Below are 18884 nucleotides of genomic sequence, written 5' to 3'. Positions count from 1 at the left end.
GATCTTATTAATTGCGTAACTTTCAAAATTCATGACGTCTATATTTTGGTAATTTAAAATTGTTAAAATTGTATACTCTTATCTTTTTTCTACAAAATTAGTCTCTACCTCTAGTAGAGGGCCTCTAATCATGAGATGACTCTAATAGGATTATTTTCATTATTTATATACAAGTGTACTTCGTATTGGCTAGTTAAGTACTAGAACTACAAATTTATTCCATCCTTTCTTATAAAAATCCTAGATTTCTTCAAGTGTTGAAGTAATCTAACAATCTTTTTTGTGTATTCTGAAATCTAAATAATGTGTGAGTTTGACATAAAAGACTCTAAAAGTGTGTCTTCATCACATGAAAATCCCTCAAATGGGAAACATTCTAACATGAAACAGGAGGGATTACAATCTAAACAAAACTTTTTCAAGGAGTTTAAGGATGGCTTTGAAGAAACCTTTTTTTCGAGTAATCGAATTAATTCTTTAAAGGGTGATCAGTCACATTTTAAGAAGTTTATTTTAGTCTTACAAGCTGTTTTCCCTATCCTTGGATGGGCAAAATCATACAACTTTTCGAAATTTCGAGGGGACCTTCTTTCAGGAATCACTATTGCTAGCATGCAAGTTCCTCAGGTAGAATCAATTTTCCACTAGAAAATGACTTGTAACTTTGTAAGATACTCTTGTTTTGTACTATAAATTTTGACAGTTTTTCTTGTTTGATAACTAATAAACAGGACATTGCATACGCAAAGCTCGCGAATTTGGCTCCTCAGTATGGTTTATGTGAGTTACCTACTTGCCTTCTGTTGCTAATCATACTGTAGAAAAACTTAATCAGGAAAGAAAAGTTCTAATCGCGCTATCTTGCATACTGTACTGCAGACAGCAGCTTTGTTCCTCCTCTGATATATGCTGTGATGGGAAGCTCAAGGGAGCTGGCTATCGGACCTGTGGCAGTGGTGTCTCTGATTATGGGGACTATTCTGCAGAAGGAGTTTGATCCTGTCAAAGAAGCTGATGACTATCGACGTCTTGCATTCACAGCTACATTCTTTGCAGGCATCATTCAATCTGCTCTAGGATTTTTAAGGTATGCATTTGTTCTCATGACGCATGATCTTTGTTTATTTATATGAATGATATGTGTTGAAGCAGAAGCTAACAGTTTTTGGATAAATTCAACATACTCCCTGCATCCCTATAATATAGGCCACAACTTATAAGGAGATTAGATGCGAGTAATTCATATATCTTTAAGGGCTGGAAGGAGTACTATATTGACCTGTTCTTATTATGGTTTCAGGTTGGGCTTCTTAGTGGATTATCTATCTCATGCTGCAACAGTTGGTTTCATGGCTGGAGCAGCCATAGTTATAGCCCTTCAACAGCTTAAAGGCTTACTAGGAATAAAGAAATTTACTTAAAAGACAGATATTGTCTCTGTTATGCACTCAGTTTGGAGTGTAGTTGAACATGGAGTAAGTCTAATTGATAGGACTAACTTCTTTATAATTCTTGCTATCATTTATTAGTGCATTCATAGAGCTAGTTTTCTCTGATTCTTGGTCATTTTGACAGTGGGATTGGCGAACAATCGTTCTAGGAGTATCATTTGTGGCATTCCTTCTTGCTGCCAAATACATTGTAAGATTTTCTTGGCTCTTAAGGCTGTTTAATTCATTGTTTTTTATACTATACTTTTTGATCAATTTTACAAGTAATTCGTATTTACTTAGGGAAAGAGGAACAAAAAATTGTTTTGGGTTTCAGCAGTTGCTCCGCTAGTCTCTCTGATCCTCTCCACATTCATTGTTTACATCAGCCGTGCTGACAAACATGGTGTTAAAATTGTAAGTGATCAACCAATTAATCATATTAAGCACCCGAACTCCTTCATCTCTGTACATTTATCTGGTAACACAACCCTTTTGATTCATTTTTTTCAGGTAGGACATATACCTAAGGGTGTTAACCCATCATCAGTTGACGATATATATTTTTCTGGAACCAATCTTGCTAAAGGCTTCAAAATTGGTGCTATTGTTGGTGTAATCGCGCTAGCTGTAAGCATCTCCAATCAGCCTATACATATATATACTATCTTTTGTCTATAAGTGTAGAAGACACTCCATATACATATCATAAAATCAGTTTACTGCATAGTCAGCATGTTTTTCGGTCTTTGTTCCTGTAGGAAGCACTAGCTATCGGGAGAACATTTGCAGATATAAGAGGCTATGAGCTGGATGGAAACCTAGAAATGGTAGCACTCGGAGCCACAAATGTAGTCGGCTCCTTGACATCTAGCTATGTTGTCACAGGTAAGAATTTCTTCCAAAAAAAGAAAATTGTAATAGTTCAGAATGAGTTTTGATCAGCAAACATCAGCTCTTATAGCAATTGATCCCTTCTTTTAAATTTTATTGAGCACCTAGCTAAATTTGCTCGCGTACAGGAGGGTTTGCCCGCTCTGCAGTAAATTATATGGCTGGTTGTAAGACAGCAGCCTCCAACATTGTGATGTGCTTCATAGTACTATTGACTCTCATGGTGATAACGCCTTTGTTCAAGTATATCCCAAATGCCATACTTTCTTCTATCATCATATCTGCTGTGCTTGGTCTGATTGACATCAAAGAGATCATACGAATATGCAAAATTGACAAGTTTGACTTTGTTGCTTGTATGGGTGCCTTCTTCGGCGTAATTTTTCACTCAGTGGAGATCGGCCTGCTGATAGCAGTAAGAATGATACATCAATAAATTTATTTTTTTCACCCAGATGAAAATTTATTCAGCTTTAAGAGAAATTTTGTAATCAGGTCTGCCTATCAATCTTCAAGATCATGTTCAGGATGACGCGTCCACAAACTACAGTACTCCGAAAGCTTCCTGGCTCTTCTGAGTATAAGAATATTCATCAGTATTCTGAGGCAAGAATGGTTCCAGGTGTTCTAATTATCAAAGTTGACTCAGCAATCTACTTCGCCAACTCTAACTATATCAGAGACAGGTACACAACTACACATTCCGCCATCATATAACATGGTTTAGTCATTTCAAACACTTTCTTAGGGTCAATTATCTAGCTAGTCCACTGATGCAGGATGTTGATAAGTATTAGGTGACTCGTACTTCGTAGCTTTGTCCGCCCGATCGGGCGGACATTGCCCGGTCTGACCGGGCGGTGGGGGTTGGATACGTTGAAGCATTCGTATGGAGTTTTCTTCTCGCGCCCGATCGGGCAGACCTTGCCCGGTCTGACCGGGCGGAGAAGGAAAAATGCGGAGACGCGGATTTTACGATTTAAAGTTATCTTTTATGTTATCTTTTTGCCCAAGTATCTTTTATTTTAGGGATTAATATAAAACCTCCCTAATATTAGTATAAGGGTGAAGAGAGACAGAGTGAAAGCCGTTCTTGAGAAATACAAGAATCATCTTTGTAATCTTTGCAGTTTATAGTGAAATCATTCGATCTCGGTGCCCGTGGACGTAGCTATCACATCGATAGTGAACCACGTAAATTCTTGGTGTTGTTCTTATTGTTTGCATTGAATTTCTTTATTGTTTTCTTGTTTGTTTTTTCGACCTTTGCTTCCGCTGTCGCACAACAATTGGTATCAGAGCTCAGGTTCAATCCTTGGAGAGTTTCTTGAAGATAACAATGGCAGGAGATTCAACAATAAGAATTGAGAAGTTTACCGGGAAAAATAGTTTCGGGCTATGGCAAATTAAGATGAAGGCTCTGTTAAAACAACAGCAGATATGGCGTCCGTTGGCTCCAAAGAGTACTACTTCGGAGTCAGGAGACGGACCGACTGACTCGCAGTTAGAAGTTATGGAAGAGAAGGCACACTCTACCATATTACTTAGTCTTGATGATCAAATCATCACGGAGGTTGCTGATCAGGAAACGGCGGCTGGATTGTGGCTGAAGCTGGAGTCATTGTATATGACTAAGTCGTTGACCAACAAATTATTACTGAAACAGCGGTTGTTTAGCCTCCGGATGCAGTCAGGTACTTCCTTACGGGAACATCTAGAAAAACTTAACTCTATTTTGCTTGATTTACGTAATTTAGATGTTAAAATTGATGATGAGGATGCTGCGTTGATTTTACTTGTATCTCTACCGTCTAGCTTTGAGAATTTTGTAGAGTCTTTTGTTGTTGGTAAGGATTCTATAACCTTAGAAGAAGTGAAGGCAGCACTTCATACTAGGGAACTCAGAATGAAAGCTACGAGTGATAATGGGGATAATGGTAGTGGGTTATTTGTTAAGTCCGGAAAGTCTAAAAAGAATAAGGGGTTTAACAAGGGGAACAATGCTGGGTCGGGTGCTGGAAACGGCAAGGATGGATCTAGTAAAACTACTACTAAAACATGTTATTACTGTAAAGAACCGGGTCACTTTAGGAATAATTGTCCGGTGAGGAAAAACAAGTCCCAGGCTGCTGTAGTTGAAGAGAAACCGAATGAGAGCTATAATTCAGAGGAAGATTTAGCATTAGTCAGTTCTGCTAGGTCTGATGATTTATCTGATAACTGGGTTCTAGATTCGGGGTGTTCGTTCCATATGTGTCCACGTCGAGATTGGTTTGATACATATGAACCTCGCAATGGGGGTATGGTTATAGTCGGTAACAATGCTCCATGTAAGGTCACAGGTATTGGTTCCATGAGGTTGAGGACTGTTGATGGGCGGAGGTTAACTTTGACTAATGTACGGCATGTTCCTGCTTTAGGAAAGAATCTGATTTCATTGGGTACCCTGGATGAATTGGGGTACAATGGTGTGTTTTCAGATGGGGAGTTGTGTATTTTCAGAGGTTCTGAGTTGGTACTTAAGGGTATCAAAAGGAACACCCTCTATGTTTTTGAGGGTGTTACACTGCCTAGTTCTGCGGTTTGCGCATCTGTATCTCACCAGGAGATGACTAAGATTTGGCACATGAGGCTTGGTCATATGGGGGAGAAGGGGATGCAGCTATTGTCCAAGAGGGGTCTTCTATCCGGGGTCAAGGTTGCCAACCTTGAATTTTGTGAGCATTGTGTGTTTGGTAAGAAACACAGGTCAAAGTTCAGCAAGGGTGCTCACATTACTGATGCAGTGCTCGATTACATCCATTCAGATTGCTGGGGTCCATCTAGAGTTGAAGGTATGGGAGGTTACCACTATTTTGTGTCATTTGTTGATGACAAGTCCCGATACACATGGCTTAGGTTGCTTAAGTCAAAGGATGAGGCCTTCAAAGTTTTCAAGCAATGGAAAGCTTTGGTGGAAAATCGACAAGGAAGGAAGATCAAGAAGCTACGAACGGACAATGGGCTAGAGTTTTGCAAAGACGAGTTTAATCAGTTCTGTGCAGATGAGGGTATAGGTCGGCATCATACTGTCAGGAAGACACCACAGCAGAACGGTGTAGCAGAACGGGTTAATCAGACACTGCTAGAGAGAGTCCGATGCATGCTCTCTAATGCAGGGCTTGGGAGGAGGTACTGGAGTGAAGCTGTGTTAACAGCTTGTTATGTCATTAATAGGGGTCCTCATTCTGGAATTGATTCCAAGATTCCGTTTGAGATCTGGAGTGGTAAGTTGCCTAATTTTTCGAATTTGAAGATTTTTGGTTGTGTTGCTTATTATCATGTTATTGAGGGTAAGCTGGATCCACGAGCCAAGAAGGGGTGTTTTGTTGGGTACGGGGATGGTGTGAAGGGGTTTAGAATTTTTTCACCTTCGGAGGGTCGGGTCATTCTTAGTAGGGATGTTACTTTCGATGAAAACACCATGTATTCAATTAAAAATGCAGAGATTTCAGATTTGAGAAGGGAAGGAGACAATTTATTACAGACAGATGGGGTACTTGAGGTACATCAGTCTACCATTGCTGATTTACCTCGGGTACAATATATTGATGATGATGCTGATGTTCCAGTGCCGGGTACTCCTGAACCTGAGATTACTCCTACTCATTCTAACTCTGGGGATGAGGTGGAGCAATCTAATCAGGGGTCATCTAGTCAACCTGACACCATTCTTGAGATGCCTAAACGAGTTATCAAGAAGCCTGTTAGATTGATTGAAGAGATGGAGGGAAGAAATTGCTGTGTTGATGCGATGACAGGTTATGCATTGAGTGTAGCTGATGATGTAGAGTCATTTGAACCTGCCACATATAAACAAGCAATTAGTTGTAGTGAGTCTGCGCAATGGCTTGCCGCAATGGGTGAAGAGATGCAGTCTCTTTACAAGAACAGAGTGTGGGAACTGGTAAAGGTACCGGAAGGGAGGAAGCTTGTGGGTTGTAAATGGATTTACAAGAAGAAAGAAGGGTTGTCGGAAACTGAGCAAATACGTTTTAAGGCTAGGCTAGTTGCTAAGGGGTTCAGTCAGGTAGAAGGGGTTGATTTTGTTGAGATATTCTCACCTGTGGTTCGACATACTTCTATCCGTGTGTTATTGTCAATTGTAGCACATTTTGATCTTGAGCTGGAGCAGTTGGATGTTAAAACGGCTTTCCTTCATGGCGATTTGGAGGAGGAGATTCTGATGAAGCAGCCCGAAGGATTCGAAGTTCCTGGAAAGGAACACTATGCCTGCAGATTGCTAAAGTCATTGTATGGACTTAAGCAATCCCCCCGACAGTGGTACAAAAGGTTTGATTCTTTTATGGTTTCACAAGGTTTTTGACAGGAATTCATATGATTGCTGTGTGTATCATAGTAAGCTGGATAATGGTTCCATGATTTATCTTTTGTTATATGTTGATGACATGTTGGTTGCCACAAAGAATAAATCTGATATTGCTAGATTAAAGGAGATGCTTAACTCGGAGTTTGACATGAAAGACTTGGGTGCAGCTAGGAAGATTTTGGGTATGGAGATCTACAGGGATCGGGCTAGAGGTAAGCTTTTCTTGACTCAGAAAAGCTACATTGAAAAGATTTTGTCTCGTTTTGGGATGGAAAAATCGAAGCCTATAAGTACGCCAACTACTGTTAGTTGTAAGTTGTCTTTGTCTATGTCACCTCAATCAGAGGAGGAGTTGTCTTATATGTCTAGAGTTCCATATGCAAACGCGGTTGGTTGTTTGATGTATGCTATGGTCTGTACTAGGCCGGATATTGCGCATGCTGTTAGTGTTGTAAGCAGGTTTATGGCTCGACCTGGGAGGGAACACTGGCAAGGGGTGAAAAGGATTTTTCGCTACCTGAGAGGGACAACTGATATTGGTCTTGTGTACGGGAATGGTAGGGAATGCTTGGTCACTGGGTACAGTGATTCTGATTATGCAGCTGATGTGGATACCAGGAGGTCTGTGACTGGTTATGTGTTCACTTTGGGTGGTTCTGTGGTTAGTTGGAAGTCTACATTGCAGTCATCAGTTACGTTGTCAACTACTGAAGCTGAGTATATGGCTTTAACTTCTGCAGCTAAGGAGTCTATTTGGCTCAAAGGCCTAGTAGGTGAACTGGGTATTGCACAGGATTTTGCTACAGTGTATTGTGATAGTCTAAGTGCGATTTGCTTAGCTAAAGATCAAGTACACCATGATCGGACGAAGCACATTGATGTCAGGTATCATTTCTTGCGTACTGACAAGAGGATTAAGGTGAAGAAGATTGGGACTGCTGACAACCCGGCTGATTTCTTCACTAAGCCTGTTCCGTTTAGCAAGTTTAAACATTGCTTAGACTTGCTAAATATTGATTACTACGTGATGTAGTAGGCCCTGAGGGGCGAAGTTGGGGAGCTCCTGGTGTAGGTGTGTTGGCCTTAAAGGTGGAGCTTGCCCGGGGCTTGTGATGCAGGTGGAGCATTATGAGTTGTTATACTTGGAGACGAGTATGTGATGGGTCTTGGTTGAAGACTTATCGGGATGTATGGCTTATGCATGAGTCTTGCATCGGGTTTGGCTTGAGATGTTTTTTCCACTATGTCTTGATGGGGTCGTTTGCTGACTACGAGTTCTCGTCAAGGTGGAGATTGTTGATAAGTATTAGGTGACTCGTACTTCGTAGCTTTGTCCGCCCGATCGGGCGGACATTGCCCGGTCTGACCGGGCGGTGGGGGTTGGATACGTTGAAGCATTCGTATGGAGTTTTCTTCTCGCGCCCGATCGGGCAGACCTTGCCCGGTCTGACCGGGCGGAGAAGGAAAAATGCGGAGACGCGGATTTTACGATTTAAAGTTATCTTTTATGTTATCTTTTTGCCCAAGTATCTTTTATTTTAGGGATTAATATAAAACCTCCCTAATATTAGTATAAGGGTGAAGAGAGACAGAGTGAAAGCCGTTCTTGAGAAATACAAGAATCATCTTTGTAATCTTTGCAGTTTATAGTGAAATCATTCGATCTCGGTGCCCGTGGACGTAGCTATCACATCGATAGTGAACCACGTAAATTCTTGGTGTTGTTCTTATTGTTTGCATTGAATTTCTTTATTGTTTTCTTGTTTGTTTTTCGACCTTTGCTTCCGCTGTCGCACAACACAGGATAATGAAATGGCTGAATGAGGAGGAGGAACAGCTTGCAGACAAGAACCTCCCCGAAATCAAACATCTTATAATTGATATGTCATGTAAACATCTGATAAAACTCCCGAATATCTTGTTCCACAACTTCTTTTACCCTGGCTTTCAATTAAGGAGTATTTCTGAAGATATTTTTATATTTTTACTGGTTGCAGCTGTTGCAGATATTGATACCAGTGGTACACATGCCCTTGAAAAGTTATACAAGACCCTTGAAAAGAAAATTGTGAAGGTAAACACACAAACACGGCGCAAAGTTCTGATTTGATGTCATCAAATTAATGATCCATGCACAAAGCTCTAGTTTGAACTAATCTTAATGATCTATGTGTTTTCGCGTTTGCAACAGCTTGTAATAGGAAGTCCAGTGCAATTCGTAGTTGACAAACTCCATTCATCTGGGTTAGTCAAGTTAATTGGAGAGGATTATATCTTCACATCAGTCGCAGATGCTGTACTTACATGCTCATCTGCAACACAAGAACCATGAGCTCACCTTTGTGCTCAAGTCATCTTGTCTTTACTTCTAGAAAAATTACAATTCCCTCTCTCCGGGACTGATTTGTCCCAGTTTAATGGTCCTTCTAACAGAAACAGCTCCAAATGAACGGGGAAATGATAAGAGTACAAAATCGGCATTCATTATTTCACAGGCAAATTAAACCCGCATTCTTACTCTCATATCTGTAAGGCAGAAATTATTCAGCATGATTACAAATATTTTTAGAAAAAAAAAAAAAAAAAAGAAGCTAAAGCTCATGTAAGAACTTGGCTTCGAATGCTCATGTTTTTCCTTCGCATGCTAAACACATTGATAAAATTGAACTTATATATATACGAGTAGAAGACAAATGGATCTTACAATCACAAATCTCTAAAGCAAAAGATAGATCCAATCCTAAAAACTATCACTAAACTGAGATTGAAACTTTGGAATGGAATATGATGTCATTTAGCTAAATGCAACTGAAAACTTCCCAGAATTAATAACATCTCATTACCAATACAAATTCTGCAAATCTCCGACAAAAATGCAAACACGGCCATCCCACGCTTGAACTATAATCTAAAAACACCACCATAGACAAATGTCAACCCAATAAAATCTCAAACACACCAAAATTATGAGGCAGCAGCAACTTGCTTCCTTGGGGCTGCTTGCGTACCTGGTTTGACAAGCAGATTAGTAAGCCATTGGGAGGAAATATGTAACAAAATAATCATATAGGAAATTTTTTGGGGCTAAGATGAAAACAATACCTTCTCTGAAACCAGTCTTAAATCTCCTGGGGACATTACGAAGGTACCTCATCCTACCAGTTCCTGTTGTCTTTCTCCTGATTGCCTTCATACTCCAGTTATCTGCAATGCAACACAAAAGGGGCAAAGTTAAGAAAACATTGCAAAACAGAGGTTGAAGTTGAGACACCAAATATCAAACTAGATTTGGATGAAAATTGATCACTAATTTCGACAAAAGGAACAAGCAAACAAATTTCAGGGGACTACAATCTTCCCAACTCAGAACTTACAAGCAACCGAACAAATATATTTGTCAAACCACCCTATTCCAAAGTCATCCACACATTCCAAATCATCGATTTACATCTACATTGGAGCACGAAGCTGATGAAACCTAAACTTTTCCAGCAAGCAAACAAAGACCATATATTAAACATGATCACATGTAGAACAATGCTTTCACTTGGTCCAACATCAACAAACTAATTCCTAAGTTCAATATGCCAGGGTTTATAATTGAGGAAATAGAATCACAGATTCAATCCAAACAATCTAAGGAAGCATTCCATGTTCCGGTAACTGAATAAGCTAGCAACACACACTACAGTTTATTCGACACTTCGGATACAAAAAAATCAATACCCCGCGACTATTGAGTGCAGCACAAGAGCATAGTGCCTTCAATTCCCCATCATGTCCAAGACAAATAAAATGCAACACTCAATTGAGAAAATAGGATTACCATAACAAACCATCTCAAACCAACCCGGACAATAGTTCCGCATTCCGGTGACAACACTATCGGTGCAATCAACAACTCCGGAGAACATTAAAGCACTAATTCCCAAATGTCATACATAATTGTCACTTTTCCACAGTCCTGCCTCCCAAACAATTCACTCAAATACTCATCAATTTGTCCTGAAATTTGGATAATTCTCAAATGTGATTGATACTCATCAATTTGTTCCAAAACTTGGATGATTCTCAACTGTGATAAACATCAAACTACCCAAATTAGCTAAAATCTTAATCAATCATACAATCAATTACACAAACATCACAGAATTCGCAAAATTATGCACAAGTAAGCATAATTCGACACCAAATCAAGCAAATTAAAGCTCAAAATCACTCCCAAAAAAATCAAACAAAATGAAAATCATGAAGAAAGATAACTAACACTTCCTCTTGCGAGCAGCAGGAAATCCACAACCAGAGTAACGACTCTTCTGAAGATGAAAACTGCGACGGCCACACCTCACACATAAAGTGTGAGTCTTGTTCCTCCTCTTACCAAAACTCCCCGTTCCCTTCCCCTACAAAACCAAATCCAAAACCAAATTCAGCAAATAAGAAAAAAAAAATCATGTCTTGACTTGTGGTCTTAATTAGTACTTTAGAAATATCAAGTTTTACAAATTTTACTAATATATGTAAATCTACAATTAAAAATGGGCATTGATAAACGTGTCCAAAAAATATATACTCCGTTATTTAATAAAAATGATTTTTTTTTTAAATATTAATTAATCCTCACAAAATTCCATAACTAATTCACCTTGAATAAACCACATGAAAAAACGTCGAATGTAAGTAATGTACAACCGTTTATCATATTTATTCATTTGCACAAAAATAAGTAAATTTGCTTTGCACTTTTCACTTAATTTTGCTCATCTACTTGGAATTAATAAATGGTCAAACGAAAGGTAGTAAGATCACAATTGATTAGCTATCTATTCTGAAGTAATCTGACATGATAAAACTATGAAGAGGTTTAAACTCACAAGGCCTTACACACAATGTACTTGGTACTTCACATTGTTCATAGCAATAGTTGCATGCACAAACACATTGCAATTCACAACAAAATGATCCTCTAAAAGTTACCCAATGAAGGCAAGAGTGCAAAATTAGTAACCTAAAAATACTTCGTAAAGAATTCTTATTTCTATATCATGAAGAGAAAATAGTACTAGAAAAAAAAAAAAAAAAAAAAAAAAAAAAAAAGTGTAATGAGAAATTACAAGTCTAAAGGATTAGCAAATACTATGGTATCAGAGCTACTTCTATGTAACTTTATAATTGATTAAAGATGGTTGCTTATGCTGTTATACAAGAATGAGAAGGCAGGTGTGTTACAGCATATTCAATTAAACGGACCATGCTTTGGGTGGAAAATAAGTGCCCGCAGAGTGATAATCTTGAAGGAAACAAGTTTTGAGCAAGTACTTAGTTTTGTGTATCCAAGCCATGCTGCTTAAACAATCTTTCAAGTTTCAACCATCATAGATCCTGGCTCAACGCCTCAACACTATACCCATGACAAATTATTGATGAGATGACAATGCATCTTCAATTTTTAGTGCTTCAGCCAATAGTTCCGTAATTGTGCCATGTGCAACAATATTTCATCTCGGCCTTGATTGGTGACACTGCTGGTCATTATCCAAGGAGGTGCTGCTTCAAAGAACTCACGTATCAATTCCTGAAAATCTTGTACATTCTCTTCTGGCCTTTTACCCCCATTTTTCTTCTTTTTCCTCTTGTCGCATTTGGTGAACACTATTGTCATTGGAATCTGGAAATGGATGAAGACACTGTAAGTTATCATAAGCTTTAATCATCTCAATAATCAAAATCACTGTGGCAGGGAAATTAAACGTATGTCGAAGTCATACTATCCAGATGCCTCAGCCCTGTACACATCACTTAGTTGTTGTCTTTATATGATATTTGATAACAATAACGTGCAATGTTCCATACTTTTTATAACAAAGGAATTAAATTGACATTTGAAGAAACTAAACACAGTAAAGCACCATAGAAACAGAGGGAAATGATTATAGAGCCCCAAGCTGAACATTGAACGTCAGAAGATCTTTCTTGAAAAGCTAATAATGACGATAAGTATCCTTCTTGAGAATTCCAGGAGAAGATACCAACTGTAGGAGTATCTTCCACTATGAAAGAATAAAACCAATTTCTTTACTTTTCTATTTTAAAGTATGAGATAGGAAGACCAACCTTATTTTGACCCAACCAACTCGCATATTCAAGATCAATCTTTTTGGCAGGAATGCTTGCATCAATGAGAAGGAATACTGAAACCAAGGTTGATCTCTGAAGAAAGTAGTTCTTAGTGAACTTGTCCCACTCTATTCGGACTTCCCCTGGGGCAGCTGCAAACCTGTTTAAGATACACAAATCATAAAAAAGATAACCAATATGCACATTTTAAACTGTCATTATTTCATTATAAACAGGATTACAAGTAATGGGCAGGACAAAATAAATGTCCAACAATTTGGAATCTGAGGTTATGCTCGTAACTTTTCATTGGTTTTGGAATCTTCATCTTAGTAAAACTTTGTGAGATTAATCATCAGGCTAGCTAGAGAAACACAGGTATATGAATATCAGCATATGAGGAAGCATAAAAATCCTAAACACATAGAAAGCACAACATGCCATTTACTGACCAGCATAATTGGTGGCAGCAGAGCACAGAGCAACATTTTGAAGACATGTAAACGTCAACAGAATGAACACACTAGCAGTATTGAAAAGGTGAGTATTAAATTGGAATTCCTAGAAAGAGAATGTGGCCATGGAGGAAGGGCACAAACTGATAGCTTATGCCAGGAATAAATGTGAAAAGATAAATGATAGCATTCCACAATAGCAACTGTCAAGAGTACTGAGGTGGAGCTGGGAAGATATTACCAAAAGTTTAATATCCAGGCAATACATACCCATATCCAGGCAAATCCACCAGAAAGTCATTTACACAATACATACCCATATCCAGGCAAATCCACCAGATACCAGCTATCATTGATCCGAAAATGGTTAATCAATTGAGTCTTACCTGTAGACAATGATGAACAAAAACATTAGAATCACATGAACTTTCAAAGTCTAAGAAAACAAATGGGAAAACATTCAAAATCTAACTTTTACTTAAGTAGAACAAACTAAAGTGCAAGCATAATTCGAGTAAATCTGCACATATCAATATTGTTGTTTTAGCTAGGGTAAAAATTTTGCTCTTTTTGAAGAAAAGAGAGTTAATAGGATAACTATTGTATGGAAAAGTTACTCCAAACAAGAAGTCTTACAGATGGAGACTCGACATAAAATTAACAAGCTCAGGATCATGCTGCTGGCCTGAGTACTAGACATTTGAGGATCTGAGCTCATTAATCACATGAATGTTTCATCCACAAAAAAAAAAACACATAAGGATGCAATAAAACACTTCGAGTACAGAGTACTTCTTTTTAAACTGCATTGAAAAAGTTGCTATATAGTCAATAAAGATGTGCACTTGATGGAATTTAAGTTGCCACCAACAAAGCTACATACACTGCTATCTCTGGGAAACAACTTTCCATTGAATCACCACCATCGCCTAATATTCAGACGGTCTGACCATAGACTTTTATTAAGCTGCCCACCAAATATACCCAAGAAAATTGAAAGTTACATATCATAGGTATTAGGCACACCAATACTGGGTCTTAACAATGTTAAAGCAAGACTTTTTCACCCAGCAAGTGAACTGATAACTCAATGACTAAATTAGGTTCTATTATTCTAGTAAAGTAAGCCCAAAATCAACACATCCCTGCTAATTTCTCATTGCAACAACACTTTATTCATCATTTCTGCATTGAATCACATACGAAACAAACAATTGAATTACTCCGTAGTTAAATTTATAAAAAGCAACAACGTCAACTATGTACTCCTTTGAGTCCCTTTCATTCATATGACTCCTCACTATAAAAGAATACCAATGCAATACAAATTATAACCAAATTCTTAACTTTCAAAGCAGGGATTCAATTCGAGGTCTTGGGTACCACCCCGGGACTTTAACCAACTAAGCTAGCTAACATCCACACGAAATACTTTATCAATGTGCAATAAATTAAAGAAATTAAGGAAACTATGAATTTAGAAAAGCTAAGAAATTCAACTAACCAGGCTTCTTAGAAGTAAGGGCAAGCTTCTTTCTCCGAACAAGGGAATTAAGAAGCGAAGATTTACCCACATTAGACCTTCCAACAAGGGCAAATTCAGGCAACCCATCAGAAGGGCATTCCTCAGTTTTCGCACTACTCTTGACAAACTCAGCGTTTATCACTTGAGCATTACTAGCATACTTGCTAAGCACAATGTTAGACCCCTTCAAAATTCGAGCACTCGAAGCCGAAACCGAACCCGAAACCTTTGATATTAATGAAGAAATGTCAGTTTCTGGGGGCACAAACAGCTTATCTACAGAAATCTCAATCTGGGGTTGATCATCATCAATATCATCAATAATTGATTGTTGCGGGATTAAATTTGGGGATTTAGGGTTTTGGGTAGGGAGAACTGGGGATAATGAAGAGAAAAGAGAGTAAATTGGGGACTGGCGAAATTGAAAGAGGTATTGATTGAAATGGGGTTTTGGGGTTTTGGGTTTTAGAGGGAGGAGAAATTGGGTTTGAAGTTTGGGGAGATGAGATATTATCATCCTATGTTCTGAATTGGATTTTCTCTTTGTTTTCCAGGTTTAGAATATGATTGTGCAATGAAGAAGATGAGGGAAATGGGGTGGTGTAGATTACAGAGACAAGAGTGGGTTCATTACTTCATTTTAGTTTGGCCTGTTAAGAGTCGTTTCGTTGACGTTAATAATTGATGAAAATGATCTGATATCATTCCCCCCCCCCCCCCCCCCCCCCCCCCCCCTCTTTTTTTTTTTTTTTGGGTTAAAAAGGTAAATATATTTATTAAGGCCCAACAAGGCTCACAGTAGTAGCAGTAGGAGTAGCAATTAGGGGAGCTAGGAGTTCAGCATAGTTAAAGTTTACACACATATGTTCCATACATAACATATTAATAATACCCACATCCGGGCTTTGAATACTAGAGGGAAGGGATTAGCAGCTGGCTTCCACAACACCTCATGCCCACCAGGCACCAGACCAGCTTGGGACGCTAGAAGGTGGGCTTGAATTACCTTGCCTCTTGGAAGACACTGAACATTCAGCCCCTGTGTCCTTGTTATGAACTCCCTGCACACACTTGCAATGTTAAAATATTTATCTCTAATTTTAGGAGCACCCACAATACTTGTAACAACAGTTCTAGAGTCAGAGCATGTGTTCACATCACTCAAATTCTGACATTTAACCCATGCAGTAGCAACTAAAATAGCAATAAACTAAGCAAAATTGGCATCTTCGAACTTGGACTTCAGTAAGAAGCCCCCTTACCACTCCTTAGAAGTGTAGCAATACCTCCAACACCCACCTCATGGTATGTTGGTTGAAGGGGGTATCAACTAGAATAACAAATTGAGAAGGATGAGGGGGATGAATAAGTTTGCTAAAGGGATGAGCTGGTGATATCATTTCCTTTGTTGTAGTTTGTTTGTCACTTTTTTCATTTCTTTTACCCATTTTATTTTCGAGTTTACCCAAAATTAGTCTACTTTGATACCCTACCCCCCCTTGACTTTTTCATTCCCTTTCTTTAGCCACCATACCCACCACCATTCCACTCGCCGGAACTCACCCAGCCAACTCACCAGACTAGCCACACCACCCCAACTTCTCGCCGGAACCGAAGCACCTCCCCCACCTCTTGCCGAAACCCGTCGCACCTCCCCCACCTCTCCCCAAAAACCTTCCACCAGCCACCCAAAACCCTAGAAACCACTCTCCCTCCACTTAAAATTGTCGCCCGACCCTCTCACCACCCTCCAACCCCTAGCGGCTTGGGGAGGTAATCGGGGAAGAAGAATATTTTTTTTTAATTTTTCTTTTTTTTTAATAAATTTTTTTTAATTAAAAAAACCAAATAGAAGGTGATGCATGGCAAGTCACCTTCTAAAACTAGTTACCAATTTCACAAACCGGTTTAGGGACTGTTTTGAGCTGATAGGGGTCAAAGGTGGGATTGTTTCCCGATTTAAAAAATGTGGGATTGTTTTGATCTGAGCAGAAATATCAAAGGTGGGATTATTAGTTTTCATTTTCCCTTATAAATATAATATTTTCTTATAGGTAAAAAATGTCGAATACACCTTTTTTTTTTTTTTTTTTTTTTTTTGAGGACAAAGCAAAGCTTCATTAATTAGATGATAAAATGTTCGAAAGTACATAGGGGGAGATATCTTTTCGACAATGATTCTTCCAAACTTGCTCCACACCAAACGAAATTATTCTAGCTAAATGATGCGCTACAATTCTACAAAGTTACCTTCCCGTTTGACATGGGGCCAAAGAAATGAAGCTAAATAAGTGTAGAACGTCGAAGCTTTTTCAAGACGATCCATGACGACTTTGCAATCGGACTCAAGTTCGACACTCATGAGACCATACCTCTTCCCTAGCTTGGTTGCACGCATGGTTTGTTGTTCTTTTTTTTAAAAAACAAAAAAAAAAACAGTGGAGTATATTATTACATATTTACATGACAAAAAATTTAAATTTTATTCATGATTTATTATTTTTTTATTTTAAAATAAATTATGATTTTATTTTATCTCATTTGAAATATTTAGAAAAAATAATATATATATATATAAATAAAGTAGGCATTTTTTAAGAGCATTCGGCGCGCCACATAAGCAAAGGTATATTTTCGATCAATTAAAAATTAGTTTCCTATTTTATTTTGGAATTAAAAAATCCGTTTGCCACCTAAACAAAAGTGACGAATGAGATTTAAGAATTTTTCCACGTAAGTAAAAACAAAGAATATTGATTTATTTGGATTTAATATATTTAAAAAACTAAAAATTATCTTTTAACATAATCATCTCTAGATATAGGACTTCTATACCTACTATTTTTTATGAGATTTTATTTAAGATTTAAATTATTAAAAAAAATTATCTTATGAAATTAATAGTTGTATCTAATCACCCGATCAATAAGATGATTTTATCTAATTTTCCTCATTGGCATTTAATTTTTTTGTCCATGAATGGAACACGTGTTTTTGAATTTTTACCTTAAATTCTCGTATGGGTATTTTTTTTTTATATTAGGTTGTATATATAGACATATACTCTTTCTCGCAGCTAATGTAGATTAAGAGAAATCATAACCTACAAAACTTGTGAAATCTCCATCCCAAAAATCACCCCAAGTATGGCTAACAAGAATGGTGAAGAAGACAGAATAAGCGCACTCCCAGGCGCCCTTTTGGTCGAAATTCTGTCACTTCTCCCACTGAAATCCGCCGCCGCAACCTCCGTCTTATCAAAGCGGTGGCGCCACCTCTGGACTCAACTCACCCACCTCTCCTCCGACGGCGATAATCCCCCATGGAAGCTCTCACGGGGGTCTGCCATTACCACCGGCTCATCTGAAGGCATCGCACTCCCCCGCTTCTTCGTCGACGGTAGTAATTCCCCAGGGTATATTTCACGGTGGTCTGCCGATGCCGATGCCGAATTCCTAAGTCCCGAGCTAACATTCATACGATTTACGACCTAATGAATGTGCTTTTTGTGAGACATCTAACAATCCAATGGATGCAAGACTAGTCTCACGTGTTTTGATCATTGCCGCCCTAAGTTGAGCTTTTGTGTAATTTAACTAGATTAAGTACGAGTAGAATGGTTATTGTCAACCCTTTGGTTTTCCTTTCTCTATTCTTTTATTTTGCAAGAAATGTTTTGTGCATTGTTAATGTTCTTTCTACACCTTTTGTGTAATTTAACTAAATTTTTTATGCATTGCTAATGTACTTTCTACACCTTTTGCAAGAAATGTTTTGTGCATTGTTAATGTTCTTTCTACATTACCTCCGAGAAGTTATTTTAGCTCTTTGATTATAGGGGACATCTTTCTCATCACTCACAATCAGGTTTCAATTCGCTACTTGATAAGTTATGGTTCTTATTGTTTGCACCATTTACTTTTACTATGGCATTACTAATATGAATACAAATTTACATGCGATGTATGGTTTTTTATACCATTGTATCAGTGGGTATAACTTGTATATCCCAGAGAACAGAAAAAAAACGGTTATGCTGGCTTGAGCTGCACTTGTGCTTCACCTGATCAGCTCCACTTTTGTCATACGATCAT

At 38.3% G+C, this 18884-nt stretch overlaps 2 protein-coding genes and 1 pseudogene across 2 annotated transcripts; 1 reads left to right on the top strand and 2 right to left on the bottom strand.

The window, feature by feature from the left end:
* Positions 1–240: 240 nt before the first annotated feature.
* On the top strand, positions 241–9269 carry LOC110702244 (annotated as a pseudogene).
* Positions 9270–9356: 87 nt separating this feature from the next.
* LOC110701706 (60S ribosomal protein L37-3-like) lies at positions 9357–11609 on the bottom strand. The gene is made up of 4 exons (XM_021879333.1): positions 11589–11609; positions 10961–11096; positions 9796–9897; positions 9357–9701 (listed from the first exon to the last, which is right to left on the bottom strand). Exons 1-4 carry the CDS (start codon positions 11607–11609, stop codon positions 9658–9660), a joined length of 303 nt encoding a protein of 100 aa, XP_021735025.1. The 3' UTR covers positions 9357–9657.
* On the bottom strand, positions 11605–15477 carry LOC110702238 (GTP-binding protein At2g22870-like). Its single transcript, XM_021879944.1, has 4 exons — positions 14770–15477; positions 13582–13651; positions 12808–12970; positions 11605–12361 (listed from the first exon to the last, which is right to left on the bottom strand). Exons 1-4 carry the CDS (start codon positions 15305–15307, stop codon positions 12143–12145), a joined length of 990 nt encoding a protein of 329 aa, XP_021735636.1. The 5' UTR covers positions 15308–15477; the 3' UTR covers positions 11605–12142.
* Positions 15478–18884: the final 3407 nt, after the last annotated feature.

The sequence above is a fragment of the Chenopodium quinoa genome, unplaced genomic scaffold, assembly GCF_001683475.1.
Source record: "Chenopodium quinoa cultivar QQ74 unplaced genomic scaffold, ASM168347v1, whole genome shotgun sequence".
Taxonomy (NCBI): Eukaryota; Viridiplantae; Streptophyta; class Magnoliopsida; order Caryophyllales; family Amaranthaceae; genus Chenopodium; species Chenopodium quinoa.
The sequence above is the reverse complement of the archived record's forward strand: the minus strand, read 5'-3'. Positions and strand labels throughout refer to the sequence as shown.

Coding starts and splice junctions, on each gene's coding strand:
- LOC110701706 (XM_021879333.1), bottom strand. CDS start 11,609: ATGAACAATGTGAAGTACCAA. Junction 9,898..10,960: donor TGCTGCTCGCAAGAGGAAGT/GTTAGTTATCTT, acceptor GTTGCATTGCAG/ATAACTGGAGTATGAAGGCA. Junction 9,702..9,795: donor TAAGACTGGTTTCAGAGAAG/GTATTGTTTTCA, acceptor TTGTCAAACCAG/GTACGCAAGCAGCCCCAAGG.
- LOC110702238 (XM_021879944.1), bottom strand. CDS start 15,307: ATGATAATATCTCATCTCCCCAAACTTCAAACCCAATTTCTCCTCCCT. Junction 12,971..13,581: donor GTGGATTTGCCTGGATATGG/GTATGTATTGTG, acceptor TATCTTAAACAG/GTTTGCAGCTGCCCCAGGGG. Junction 12,362..12,807: donor GTTGGTTGGGTCAAAATAAG/GTTGGTCTTCCT, acceptor ATCCATTTCCAG/ATTCCAATGACAATAGTGTT.